We start from the raw sequence: 15,216 nt of genomic DNA, 5'->3' as shown, positions 1-15,216 counted from the left end.
ATAGAGATAGCTTAATTTCTTCATTTCCAATCTAGTTGTCTACCTTTTTCTTTTTTTTTTTTTTTTTGATCCTTTTGCATAATTTCCCTGGCTAGAACCTACAGTAGATATTGAACAGAATTAGCAACAGCAAGCAGCTATTGCTTGTCTCTGATTTCTTTCAGCTTTTCACCATTAGGTATGATGCTAAATGTAGGGTTTTTGTAAATGTTCTTTGTCAGGTTGAGGAAGATTTTTTTTTCTATTCTTAGGTTGAGTATTTTTATCATTAAAGGGTGTTGTGCTTTTCTCAAATGCTTTTTCTGCATTTCACTTTGTTAATGTGGTATTTCATATTGATTGATTTTTATACATTGGACCAACATTGCATTTCTGGGATAGAGATTACTTGACCATAATGTATACTTTTTGTATATGTTGCTGGATTCCATTTGCTAGTATCTTATTGAGGATTTTTTCATCTATATTGATAAAGGATATTGGTCTATAGTTTTCTTGTGATGTCTTTGTTTTTGGTTTCAGGGTAATACTGGATTCATAGAATACATTGAAAAGGGTTCCCTCTTATTTATTTGGAAGAATTTGTAAAGGATTGGGGCTAATTTTTTAAATGTCCAGTGGAATTCACCAGCAAAATCATGTACTCCTGAGCTTATCCTTGTGGGAAGTTTTTTGATTACTAATTCAGTCTTTTTGTTATAGGTCTATTCAGATTTTCTATTTCTTCTTGAGTCAGTTTCAGTAGTTTGTGCTTTCTGGGAATTTGTCCATTTCATCTAAGTTATCTAACCTGTTGATAGATCATTTTTATAGTAGTCCCTTATAATGCTTTTTATAAGGTCATTGGTAGTATCCTCTGTTTCATTTCTAATTTTTTAGTAATTTGGGTCTTCTCTCTTTTTCTTGGTCAGTCTAGCTAGTTTTGTCTACCAAGACCTCAGGCAGCTGCAATGTTCAACAATTGCCTCTGACTATTTTCAACAAATATCTCCAGTGGGGAAAAGGCTATATACAATAGGTGAACTCCAAGTCAGATCAAATGAAGAAAGCCTTGCCAGTGGTGTCTTCTAGAGAACTACCAAATAGGTAAAATAATGACATTTCTCTAGGAATGGGGCTTTGGAGGATATCCAGCCTAATTCTGCCCTCTCCAGTGGTTGCCAGCCTGCTGATTTTCACCATAAATGTGGGCTGTTGGTTTTCAAGGGTGTCGTGGAGTTCTGGGGACAGTGGAAATAAGGCAAGTTAAAACACTGTAAAGCTTAGCTTCTTACCAAAATTTCATTGCCTTTCTTGAAGAAATGCTTCCTGGACTGCTGCAAGTCTTTTGTTAATTTCCATATTTCTGAAGAGTTGATTCTGACAATATTTACCAGGTTTCTTTTTGCTTTTGTGGAGGAGGGTATTTTCAGAGATCCTTATTCTGCCGTTTTGCTGACATCTGTAAAATTATAACTTCTAATTATAACATTCCTTCTGCATTTATTAGACGGAATTCTTTAAAGAACTTTTCATTATCAACTGTTTGGTTACCATTAAATATAGTTTGTAAACAAATGACAGAATAATGCATGGTAAGTATTTTTAGTTGTGAAATTTCAAAATAGTGATTTGGTGCCTTTGTAACCATCCAAAAATGATCACTTAGTTTGTTCTTTCTTTTTGGTATCATTATTAATTCATTTGAAAAAAAAAACCCTCATGGATTTTAACCTACATTCATTTCTAAGAGAAATGATATTTAGAGGTCACAGTATGTGTCCAGATGTGCCCATTGCTACAAAGATATTGTTACTTTAGGCATTTTCAGTGGGCTGATATAGGAAGTAATTTTTTTTTTGAAAAAGAAAATTTGAGCTTTTTAATTCATATCGTGAGTTCATACTATTTCCTGTTCATAGGATTTTACAGGGTATTTACTTATCTTTAGACTTATTTCATCTTACACTGAAATTCTTATTTTTTGACATTAACAATGATTTCTTCATGTCACAACATACATAAGTAATTTCAAAATAATATCATTACTACAAATAAGACTACTGCTGTCCAGTGAGGTCAGGAGAGCCATACATAAACAAACAATCCACTTCTTAACATGTATCCAAAGGAAATGAAATCATTATCTCAAAGGGATATCTGCATTCCAGTTGCAGCATTATTCACAGTAACCAAGGTGTGGAGACAACCTAAGTGTCCATCAATGGATAAATGGATAAAGATGTGGTTTGTGAACACACACAGAGGAATATTATTCAGCTTTTAAAAAAGGAAATCCTGCCATTTTCGACAACATGGATGAATCTGGAGGGGATGATACTAAGTGAAATAAGCCAGACAGAGAAAGACAGATACCTGATATTACTTTTATGTGGAATCAAAAACAAAAAACAAAAGTCAAACTCACAGAAACAGAGTAGAAAAGTTGTGAGAGGCTTGGGGATGAGGGAAATAGGGAGAGGTTGGTAAAAGGGTATATATAATCTTTCAGTTATAAAATGAGTAAGGTCTGAGGATCTAATGACTATAGCTGATAACACCTTACTACATAACTGAAATTTGCTAAAAGAGTTGAACTTAAATGTTCATTGCAAGAAAAAAAAAAAATATGTGAGGTGATAGATGTGTTAATTAACTTGATGGGAAAATCCTTTCATAATATATGCTTATATCAAATCATCACGTTGTATACTTTAAATATCTTAGTTTTATTTGTCAATTATACCTCAATACAGCTGTGAAAAAATACCTACTGAATATAGTTTAACTAGTGGGTTGTTTTATCCTGTTTTTAATTTTTGGTTTCTTTGCTTGTTTGTCTGTTTATTGCCCTTAGGATATAACTGACTTAGGATGTGAAGTCACAATACTGTATTTTAGCCAAAAACTAGAAAGCACTCAAATGCCCATCAATGGTGGAACGATTAATTTGTGGCATATCCATATAATAGAAACTGTACTAAGTGAATAAATACATCAGTATAAAGTATAACTACATGCAACACTGTGGATGGATATTCCAAACAATGTTGAAGAAAAGAAGCAAGACACAAATAAGCTTATACTAGATAATTGCATATACATGTGTATATTATGTATGTGTGTATGTATGTGTACATATATATACATATACACATACAGTTTTGCCTATTTTTATACTACAGTATAGAAATATATAGCATACTATATGTAGTATAAAAATAGTCAAAACTATACATATATGTGTGTGTACTATACTATACATTGTATAAAAATGGGCAAAACTATATATATACACACACATTTATATACACACATACACACTAAATTCAGTAGGTTTATGGTATATATAGTATAAAAATAGGCATATATATACACACACATACATACATACACACTATATTCAGTAGGAATATAGTATATTTTATATAGGATAAAAGTAGGCAGAGCTAATCTCTTCTGATAGAAGTTACTGTTAGGAGGACAATGCCTGGAAGGAAATATAAGATAGGATTTAGGGGTGCAAGTATATGTTTTGTTTCTTAGTTTAAGTGGCACTCACTTGTGTATGTTTCATTTGCGAGTGATTAGAAGCTATAAAATTACGTGTACTTTCTCTGTATGTATTATACTACAATAAAATGTTTGTTCAAGTTGTCTTTTAAAGTCAATCAAAATAGTTATTTTCTAATGTGATTGTGGCACAGCTTAATGTAGAGTTAGACTTCTTTCAAAACTAATTTGCATTCATTTTGGAATGTAGACACCCAGAATATGAGATTGATAGCCTGGACAGTGCTATCCATAGTCATGAACTTGGTTCTTTGATTTCTCAGGAGAACGTGTGCCTGTCAGGGGCTGGACCCAGAGACCTGTGGTGCCTCCTTTTCTTTTGGTTGTTCATGGAGCATGTACTACAATGGATGTAAGTTTGCCAGAAGCAAGATCCCAAGAAAATTTAAGCTGCTTGGGGATGACCCAAAAGAGGTTTGTTTACTTCCTGATGTATAATCTGTTTATTTTTCATGGAGAATTGATGAGCACAGATGAAGTGAACAATATAATATACTCAAACTCTCATTAACAGAGAATTTCATCTCAGAGATAGATCAGTAAAATTTTGGCTACACTGTAGACACACATAATAATATTTTATAAAATTAGCATAATAACCATGTGATACTAAAGTAATAAAGTTTGATCAACATAAACTATACTTATGGCCTTTTACACTTATTCTTTGTCTTTTATGTAAACTCCAGAGTTTCACACAGCTGTCATTTGCATATTAAAACTAAATATTACCACTTCAGTGTTAGAACTTTCATCTTTTGAACCTGAATTATAGAAATCATGTTCGTGACTGCCACATTCATAAAAGTCCATTTCTAGTCACATTTTCAACCCATGAGATTTGATGGCTTAATGTTACTATAATAAATGCATTCAAGTAACTAAAACATATTTAGATTTTAATATAAAGGTGTAGTGGAAATAAATGAACATTGATTTCTCATTGACATCACTGGTTTTTGTCCTTCTCTAGAAAATATATTTCTCAAAATATAACTTATAGATGGGTATCACGTTTAACAACTTTTGTGTAGCATGTGTTCTAGAGTATGCTAATTGAATAATCAGAAAACCTCAGTATATTTAGCATTCATATATGATCAAATTTTTAGTAAATCTATACATGTTATAATTTTCTTTCAAATTTTAAATGCAATTGAAATATGCAATTATACTATTGATGTAATAATTTTTATATGTCCCTTTGAAAAATTTGTTAGACTTTATTTCTGTGACTATCATAGTAAGTGGAAGTTTAATAAGTGCAAAAGCTCTTCAAGTCATGATATAAATTTTTCATAGAATCATAACATTTTAATAAGCTATATTAATGTGCTAGATAGCCTCTTTGCATAAGAAAACACAAATATTTAATAAACCTAATGAATAGCAATTTTGCCTGCTGTCTTACACTTTTAATTTTCACACTGGAGAGCATTTTCTCCACTACTTCATACATGTTTATCACTCTGTGTTTCATGTAAACAAATGCAGGGGATGGCTAGTGACATCCTCCCTCTGTTAGGTAGGAGGACTCCAGTCAGAAACCTCCTCATCTTCTAAAATGCAAGCAAGTATACCTCTGCCAGCTGCTTACATCTCCAAAGGTTTTTAGAGAAATATCAATGTGAAATGAGAACTTCTAAGTATGAATAGAGCAACTGAGTATTGTCCCCTACCATTTGAAAAAGCACATTCTTTGCTTGGGGGTGGGCGTGAATATACCTGAACATTTTTCCTCTCAAGTAAACTTTACAAAGTTTTTCATATATACCACATTATAGTTCTTAGAGTTTTATTCATATTTGAATCACATAGTAATTTTTAGTTCTATGGAGTGATCATTTCAAATTTTGTAATGCTATTTTTTATAAACATTTAAAATATAAAGATTAGAAATAGATTAAACCAAACAAATCCTTTCAATAGCTCATCTTCCTCGGCCACTAATTGGAGAAGAATAGAGAATGTGACCCCTTAAAGACTGTATGGCTTCATTCTCCGAATCCTACTACCAGCATAGACTTATATTAATAAAATGCCAAATATCTGCATGCAAAGTAGAAAATTGATTACTCTCATGTAAATACCAAAGAGCTAGACATTTAACAGCACATACAAAAATAGGTCATATATGGTCTATGCTTTTCACTTAGAAATAGTCACGTTAAGATGATATTTAGTTATTGGGTTGGCCAATGTTATGGGAAAACCCCGAACAAACTTTTTGGCCTAGCCGATATTTAATGAGACGGTATATATTTGTGATTTGGATCTAAGATGTAGGGGAAAAAATCTAATTGATAGCCTCTCTCATCTATGAATAGAATGGATTTAGAATTTAATGTGTAGAATTATTCATTTTATACAGGAAGAGAAACTGGAGTCTCATTTACAAAACCTGTCCACTCTTATGGCACCAACATACAAGAAACTTGCACCTGATGCATATAATAACCAGGTAAGTTTAAACAGTTATTGACAATGATTAGAACACTTTACTTACTCATTATTGATGGCCTATCTTTCCAAAAATATTTTTGAAGCAACGATTTTCCTTTATTTTTCTAACTTTTTCTCTTCCTAATTGTTGAAACCACTGCAGTGTTCGGTTTTTGATATATGAATGTTTGATATATGAAAATTACACCATCCAAAAGTGTATTTTTGGTCTTTTAATCTGTAAAGATAATGAGCTTTTAAGGCTCACAAGCTGTTTTACCTACTAATCTTGTCCTCATATGGATAATTTTATCTCTGTAAGCAGACTTTAGTGATTAATTGCAATTATATGGTTCATACTATAGGTTCTAACCACCTGTTAAGTGTTTCCACAGCAAGTCTATACATGTAAAGCTATGGGTGTACTACTTTATAAGTGTATATACATGTGTCGAGATATGTCAGATTTTGCTAGATTTTTCCCTTTTCTTTTTCCTTTCCTATTTTCTAAGTGTGTGCTCGGTTATACCTATATGGAAGGCCAGGTGATTTGTTCAGAAATGCTCGTGAAGGAGGCAAAAGACCGTAAAGTCTACACTGTTTCAATAACATCAACAGCAAAAGCACTAAGTGAAAGCCTGTTATGAACCAGATGCTGTGTTTAGTCACTGTGGACATTAAGATGAGCAGTGCAGATTCTCTGTCTTTACAAAACTCCTTCCTTAGAGGAGACAGAGATACGTAAAATGCCAGCTATAGAAAAACATGATAACAGCTGTGCTGGAAGTATGCACATTTCTGAAGGAACAAAAAGCTTCTCCCTGAAAGTAGAGATGTAAGGTCACAAATGGCCTTGGAGGCCATACAAAGATCTTTGAACTTTATCATATAGGTAAGAGGCCTACCACTGGGATGTTCTAAGTGTATATTGGGGACGGTGAGGGTGAAGTGATTTAACTTGAAAAGGTCACTCAAGCCAAATAAATGAAATACAGTTTAGATTATAGAAGATTAAATTAGAGAAGTAAGCTATTGCAATCACTGGGCAAGAGACGTTAAGGTCCTGATTTAATGAAATAGCAGTAGTGATAGAGAAAATGAAATAAGTATGTGAAATATTTGGTGGAACTTACAAACTTAGTGACCAATCAGATTTGAGAATGAGCAAAAGAGAATTTGAGGGTCCACCAAATTTCTGGCTTGGACAGGTGGTTCTATTAGTATTAGGAATCAGTGGGGAAAAGTAAGTTTGGAGCAGATAAGGAGAAGATGACAAATTTCATTTTGGACATGCTAGGTTTGACATACTTCTAGGATAATTAAAAGAAAAATCGGGAGAAAAATCCAGGTTAGCACTGTGACTTGGGAGTTATCAAAATGCAGGAAGTAGTTAGTAGTAAATACAATTTTTCAGAGTGAAGATTACAATGAGGAGAAGGGGCTAATGATTTTAATATTTAACATTTTAGGGGTGAGTGGGGGAAGGGAAACCAGTGAAGGAAGGACTGGGGGTAGGAGCAATGGAATAGGAGAGGTTAAAGATTTAAGAGGAAGATTGATAGATGGAGGAAAGCTTGAGGTGATGAGAAGGTATTCAGAGCAGAGTACACAGCAGCATGGATACGGGAAAGCGTGAAGTGTGACACATTTTGCAAACACTGTCATTTACTTAATAATGTTAAAGACTCTAAGGGGACTAGATTAGTCTACATAGCAGAGACAGACAGGGCACCAATTCTAGTCAACAATTTAGCTATTCTTGTTTCCATTGTGGACTTTAATGTTTTCCCCAAACCTCAATTCTTCTTTTTTTTTTTTTTAAGTGGGAGCAAAGGAGGCAACTTCAATAATGACTGTCTCTTTATAAGTTGTTCTATGTCACAACCTAGATATTTAGATATATGTTAATGTCTATGAAAATTATTTTAAATGCTATTAATAACAGTGGGATTAATACTGTTATTTTTACAACCTTACCTATTTTAATCAGTGTCACAGAAAAGTATAAGGAATGGTTTGCTACCGTTGTAAAATAATTCTGGTGAGCAAAATAATAAATCAAGCTATAAAAAGAAAATAAATTGAGTCTGTGTTGCTAGATTTCAAGTTTGGCGATTTTCTGTTGAGTGAATTTTTTATAGGGGATATTAATCAAATGGCTTTAACTGGGGAAAGGGACAGAAGAACAAGCATTGATGTTCTTACTCCTTTGATTCCTATTATAGACTGTCATACAAACTTGATTATCTAAGCATTTATATTCTACACTATTACTTTTTGTTTGGAATATTTTATGCATTTCCTGAACCTGGAATATCTAAAATATGAAGGTACCCCCAAGTTTTTAAGTTATAACAAGATGATTAGGTGTAATTCCTTAGATGTGTTTTAATATTTGTATATGAGTAAATGTGTAGATAGATATACTAAACAATTGGCATGAAGTTTCAGTTAAGCAAGATGAATAAGGTCTACAGATCTGCTGTACAATCGTACCTACACTCAATGATAACGTACATTTAAAAATTTGTTAAAAGTGTAGCTCTCATGTTAAGTGTTCTTACCACAATAAAATAAAATTTAAATACATACATACATTCATAGATTAAAAAATAAATGTAATGTCTATATAAACTAAATCAACTAATGGCTAAGAATGAATAAGGTGTTTTTTATATTGCATGGTAGGTACTACTGGAAAGTTTATCCATATGTTTTAACATGGTTTAGAGACCCCAGAAAACAGCCATGTGATCTTTTCCTACAGTATACATAACACATCAAGGTTTTAGGTGCTGTGGAAGTCTACTATTTAGTATTTGCCTCCTTCCGCCAACTGAATATAGTACCTTTATTTCTCATGTATGAATGTTCTTCTTTGCTTTGTTCCTTGATTTCATAAAGTCTTATTGCTGAAGTTAAGCTTCATTGGGTCTTCACAGCATTTCTTCTGTCAGCTCCACGGAATTAGAATATAGGTTTTCTTAACTTAAGTAGCCTTTATGTCTATCAGTAGAGTTATATTTCTCTATCTTTTCTATGGTTATCTTACCATTAAACTTTAGGACTGAATTAGCAGGCTCAAATCTCAAAATCATGTGCTTTCGTCATGTGTGGAGATGACACTTTAAACCAAGAAAACTTTCTTTGACAATGGAAATATTTTCTGTCAACACTGTTCAGAACAGTAGTTACTAGCCACATGTGGTTACTGAACACTTGATATGTGGTTAGTGCAATTGAGTTAATGAACTTTTCATTTTAATTAACTTAAATTTAAATTGCTACATGTGGCTAGTAGCTGCCGTATTGAACAGCACAGATTTACACCATCAGAAAGCCATGCACTTAGAACTGTCTTCCAGACATAGAGATAAATTTCCAGTAATCCATTCACAGACCCCTGCATGGTATTTCTTATGAGATAGCATGAGTCTAAGGACCAGCTAGATTTTGTATACATTTTTATTCAAGGAACAGAATAAAGCTAACTAGATCACAGCATCGCACAATATTATTACACTAATATATGTGTAATTAGAGTCCCAAAAGGAGGACAGAAAAATATTTTTAAATATAATGGCCAATTATTTTTCAAATTTGTTCAAAACTATAAACCCATTGATCCCAGAAGCTCAGCAAGCCCCAAATGGTGGGGGGTGGGGGGGAGATATGAAGAAACTATATAAAATCACATTAAAATCAATTCGCTTACAGTGATTAAGAGAAAATGTGAAATAGATGGGGGAAAAAAGACATTACTTATAGGGAAAAAATGGATAATAGACACATAAGACTTAAAGTCTGAGAAAGATGCAAGAAAAAAGAGGAAAAACATCCTTAAAGTACAGAAAGAAAAAAAAAAGACTATCAATCTAGAAATCTATAACCAGTAAAAACAACTCTCAAAAGTGAAGGCAAAAATAAAGATTTTTGGGGCTTCCCTGGTGGCGCAGTGGTTGAGAGTCCGCCTGCCGATGCAGGGGACACAGGTTCGTGTCCCGGTTTGGGAAGATCCCACATGCCGCGGAGCAGCTGGGCCCGTGAGCCATGGCCGCTGAGCCTGCGCGTCCGGAGCCTGTGCTCTGCAACGGGAGAGGCCACAACAGGGAGAGGCCCACGTACCGAAAAAAAAATAAATAAATAAAGTTTTTTTTTTTCAGGCATACAAAAGCTGAAATAAATAATTTACCACCACCGGCAGACTAAAACTTCAAAAATGTTAAAGGAAGCCCTCTGATAGAAAGAAAAATGATATGATAGAAATCTGGATTGGCAAAAAGGAATGAAAACATCATAAATAGTAGATATGCGAGTAAAAAGACTTTTTCCCCTTATTTAAAAAATTTCTTTACAAGATAGTTACTTTAAAATACATTAAAAATGTAATTTAAGGTTTATAACATGTAAAAGTAGCACAGAGGCTTGGGGATTGGAAGTATACTGTTGTAAGATTCTTATGTTATATATGGATGGAATGGTATATTACTTGAATATAGATTGTACACTACACTGTAAACCTTAAAGCAGGCAGCCACTAACAAGAAATGTATAACTAATCCCCCAGTAAAGAGATGAGAATGGAATTTATCCCAAAACATATTTTAAAATATGGAACTAAAAGAAAGCTAAAACAAATACAAAACAAATAGCAAATGGTATATTTAATCCCAGCCATATCAAAAACCACATTAAATGTAAATTTTTTAACACTCCCAATTAAAAGGCAGAGCTTGTTATATTGAATAATCACATTGATAAAGAACAATTGTGACATTTAAAAAAGCAAGAACCAAGAAATACCGTGCTAATGTCAACCAAGAGAAAGCTGGAGTGATGTTAATAGCAAAGTAGATTTCATAGCAAAGAATATTATAAAGAGGATCATTTTATAATGATAAAAAGGTCAGTTTAGCAAGAGAATATGATAATCCTAACTATGCATCTAATAATAGCTTTAAATTTTATTAAACAAAAACTGATACAACTAAAAAAAACAAAGCTACAGATACAGTCAGTTTTCAATATATCTCTCTCAAACCATTAGAACAAGTAGACAGAAAATTAGTAAGGGGACAGAAGACTTGAACAACACTTTTAACGAAATTGATGTTATGTATAGAACTCCCCATGCAATGACAGAATTAACATTATTTTCAAATATACAAGGATGATTTACCAAGATAGTTTATATTCTGGGTCATGAAACAAGTATTGATAAATTTAAAAGCCACAAAATATGTTCTCTGATCACAATGAAATTAAATTGAAAATCTGTACCAGAAGGATACCTACAAAATCCCTAAATATCTGGAAACTTAGCAACTTATTTCTAAATGACCTATGGGCCAAAGAATAAATCACAAGGGAGAAAGTATTTCAAACTGAATGAAATGAAGATGTGACATTGAAATTTATGGGATGCAGCTATGAAGCTTACTTAGAGAAAGATTTATAGCATTGAACATTTATATCAGAAATGTTATATAAAGTCTCAAGTCAATGATCTATGTTTATATCCTACGAAGCTTGGAAAAAGAGCAATTTTAGCCATATAAAAGGCAGAAGGAAGGAAAAACTAAAGGTAAGAACAGAAATCAATGAAATAGAATACAGAAAACAGAATATATCAGTGAAACCAAAAGCTAATACTTTTAGTCAATTTGTTCAAGAAAAAATGAGAAGGTACAAATTGTCAATATCAAGAATTAAAGATGAGACACCATTACATATCCTACAGACAGTAAAAGAATAATAATGAAAACATTATTAAAACTTTATGAAAATAAATTAAATGACTTAGATGAAATGGGCAAAGTCCTTGAAAGACACAAATTACCGAAGCTTACTAAAGAAAAAATACCATGAATAGTTCTATATCTATTAAAAATTTGAATTTGTAATTAAAAACTTTCCCAAAAAGAAAACTCCAGGCCCAGATGATTTCCCTTCCAAATTTCACTCATTATTTAAGAAAGAAAGAATAGTTCAGTGGAAACTCTTCTAGACAGTAGCAAAGGTGTAAATACTTCCCAACTCATTCTGTGAGGCTGGAAATATCCTGGTACTAAAATCAGACAAGGGCATTAAAGAAAAAATAAAGTCCAATGATGTTCATGAATACTGATGTGAAAATTCTTAACAAAATTTCATCTAAATACATCCAACGATGTGTAAAAGGGATAATATATTATGATCAAATGGAGTTTATTTCAGGAGCAGCTGGTTCATTTAACACTCAAAGATCAATCAATGTGATTCACCGTATTAACCAACATAATGGGGAAAACTATCTCAATAGATAGAGAAAAAACATTTGACAAAATTTAACATCTATAGAAGGAAACTTTCTCAGCCTGATAAAGGGCATAGATGAAAAGCCTAAAACTAACATCACACATAATGGTGAAAGAACTAAACTGTTTAGTGTTTTTATGGTAAAGCAGCAAGTTAAAGAAGCATTTCATTCCTTAACTTGCTCAGCTAGGTGGAACTGTAATTTCCTTGCTCCGTTTTGTGACATGAAACTTTTTAATGCTATTTTATTGTGATGGGATCATGCCTATTACCTAAGGTAGGCTTTGCCATCTGTGAAAACTCAGTAAATGGAAAGCTAAAAAATTTTTTAAAACACATTATACATTGGGAACAAGAAAAGCATGTCCATTCTCACCACTTCTAGTTAACATTTTTTTTTAACTTCTCAAGTAGGTTTTACTATTTGTTGAAGATATTCTCTGTGCCATATTTATAAACATAAATTTAATATACAATTGTCATACAATAATAAAAATAAATACTTTTTACTCTTTATCAAATGAATGTTTTCTTAAGAAAATTCAAGGGATGTTTTCAAGAATAGTTCTCATCTTGCCAGCAAGCTTTTTGTGGCAACCTAATTTTTTTAATTGAGGTATAGTTGATTTACAATATTATATGTTTTGCATGTACAACATAATGATTCACACGTTGTTAAAGATTATACTCCATTTATAATTATTATAAAATGTTGGCTATATTCCTTGTGCTGTATAATATATCCTTGTATCTTATTCTATTTAACATCTAACTGGAAATTTTAGACCATGCAATAGGCAAGAAAAAGAAAATAAAAAGGATACAGATTGAATATGAAGAAATAAAACTATCCTTATTTGCAGACAACATGTGTGTGGAAAGTCCCAAAGAGTCTCCCAAAAAACCTCCTAGAACTAATAAATGGTTTAGCACAGTTGCAAAATACAAAAATCGATTGTATTTCTGTATACTAGCAATAAACCATTAAAAATTGAAATGAAAACCAATAACAATTAAAATAGCATCAAAAATATGAAATTCTTAATATATATCTGACAAAAATGTACAAGACCTGTGCACTGAAAGCTACAAAACATTTCTGAGAGAAATTATAAAAGACCTAAATAACTGGAATGATATACCATGTTCATGGATCACAAGACTAAGTATTATTAAGATTTCAGTTTTCCCCAAGTTAATCAATGGATTCAGTACATGACCTATCAAAATGTCACCAGGTGTTCTGAAGGAATTGACAAGGTGATTCTAAAATAAATTGAAATGTAGAGAACCTGTAATAATCAAACTTTTTTTTTAAAGAACAATTTGAATACCTATACTCCCTGATTTCAAGATTTACTACAAATCCACATTTACTAGTAATCAAGACAGTTGATTATTGGCATATACACACATACATACACACACACACACCAGCACACCATTACATAACAAAAGATCAGAATAGAGAGTCTGGAAATAGGTTCAACATGTATGGTCAATTGATTTTCAACAAAGGCAGTTCAATGAGATAAGTGTAAACTTTTTACCCAGCAGTGTTTAAACAGTTGGATATCCATATGGAAAAAAATTCTTTGACTCTTAATCTCACACCCTATGTTAAAATCAACTCAAAATGGATTTATTTATGTAAAATTCTAGAAAATGCAAACTACAGTAATCTCTAGTGACAGAAAGCAGATCAGTAGTTGCCTGGGAACAAAGTGGGAAGCATGAATTATAAAGAGGCGTAAGGAAACTTTTGGGAATGATAGATATGTACATTATTTTGATTGTGGTAGTGGTTTCGTGTATGTATATGTATGTGTGTGTGTATATATATATAATCATATAGTACAATAAACAGCATATATTTAAAGTGTAAGTCAATTATGTCTCAGTAACACTATTAAATAACTTTACTGTGTCAAGGCATTTGCTCTATTTTGTGTCATTCCATTGTATTTGGGGATATAAAATATAATACTAAGGAACCTTTTTGACCTGCTCAGTACACAGGTCTTGTACTTTTTTGTCAAATGTGTGCCTAAAAATTTGAAATGCCTAAGTACTTCCCCAGTCACACACTCGCTTCTATTTTTCAGATTGAATATGAACACAGAGCACCAGAGTGCCGTCTGGGTCTGAAGGAAGGCCGTCCATTCTCAGGGGTCACTGCATGTTTGGACTTCTGTGCTCATGCCCATAGAGACTTGCACAACATGCAGAATGGCAGCACATTGGTAAGTGGTGTTGAGGAGAGCTTAGCAGCATGTCCTGTTGAAGAGTAGAGGACTGGAAGTTAGCAGCATTTAGAGTAATATGTTTTCTGCCGGTGTCCCTGCAGAGAACAGTGTTTTCATGAATGATTGCTATTGCAAGGTGACATTGTTTTGCATAACTAGTACTCATAACAGGTTGGCATGTCACATTAGTGGAAAACTGTATTGACAAGCATGTGAAAATCATGGAAATTCTTGGTGCTAATCTAAACCAGTGACTAAGCCTCGCCAGCTACAATCAGATGCCCAAAAAACTTCTTTCAAAATTCACTGTCAGATATCTAGTAGGTTATAATCAGTTAAGCAAAAAGCCACATATGAGCTAAGGTACCAGTCCAGCTTGCAGAGAAAAGTATAAATGAAAAATGCATCATCGATGTCACACCAACTACTACAGAAGGTTCAAAGTGCAAAAGAACCCATTGTAACTACATACTACAGTGGGTAAAATGGATTGGTCCTTGTATTTGAAGGCTTTGGTAAGGGGAGAAAATGGATCCGTCTTGGGGGGAGCAATGTTGCATACCATCAAAACCCAGGGTGTGGCCTTGCACCTAAAGAGATGACTCAGAGTGGAGATAAAGAATGAAAAAGCTCAAGTACAGAAACTATAAATTAATCAACCTAATGAGTTATCAACATG

General features: G+C 32.9%; 1 protein-coding gene across 1 annotated transcript in view; it reads left to right on the top strand.

Annotated features, from left to right (window-relative positions):
* Nucleotides 1-15,216, top strand: part of TET2 (tet methylcytosine dioxygenase 2) — a gene marked incomplete at both ends in the record, with an annotated part of 37,484 nt that overhangs the window by 16,857 nt on the left and 5,411 nt on the right. The window contains 3 exons of the mRNA XM_079696604.1: nucleotides 3,816-3,966; nucleotides 5,924-6,013; nucleotides 14,397-14,534. Of these exons, the coding sequence (XP_079552730.1) occupies nucleotides 3,816-3,966; nucleotides 5,924-6,013; nucleotides 14,397-14,534 (379 nt within the window). The remainder of the gene's footprint in view (nucleotides 1-3,815; nucleotides 3,967-5,923; nucleotides 6,014-14,396; nucleotides 14,535-15,216) is intronic.

This window comes from Hyperoodon ampullatus (genome assembly GCF_949752795.1).
Source record: "Hyperoodon ampullatus genome assembly, chromosome: 1".
NCBI classification, from domain to species: Eukaryota; Metazoa; Chordata; class Mammalia; order Artiodactyla; family Ziphiidae; genus Hyperoodon; species Hyperoodon ampullatus.
Note: the sequence above shows the minus strand (reverse complement) of the source record. Positions and strands in the feature narration are given on the sequence as shown.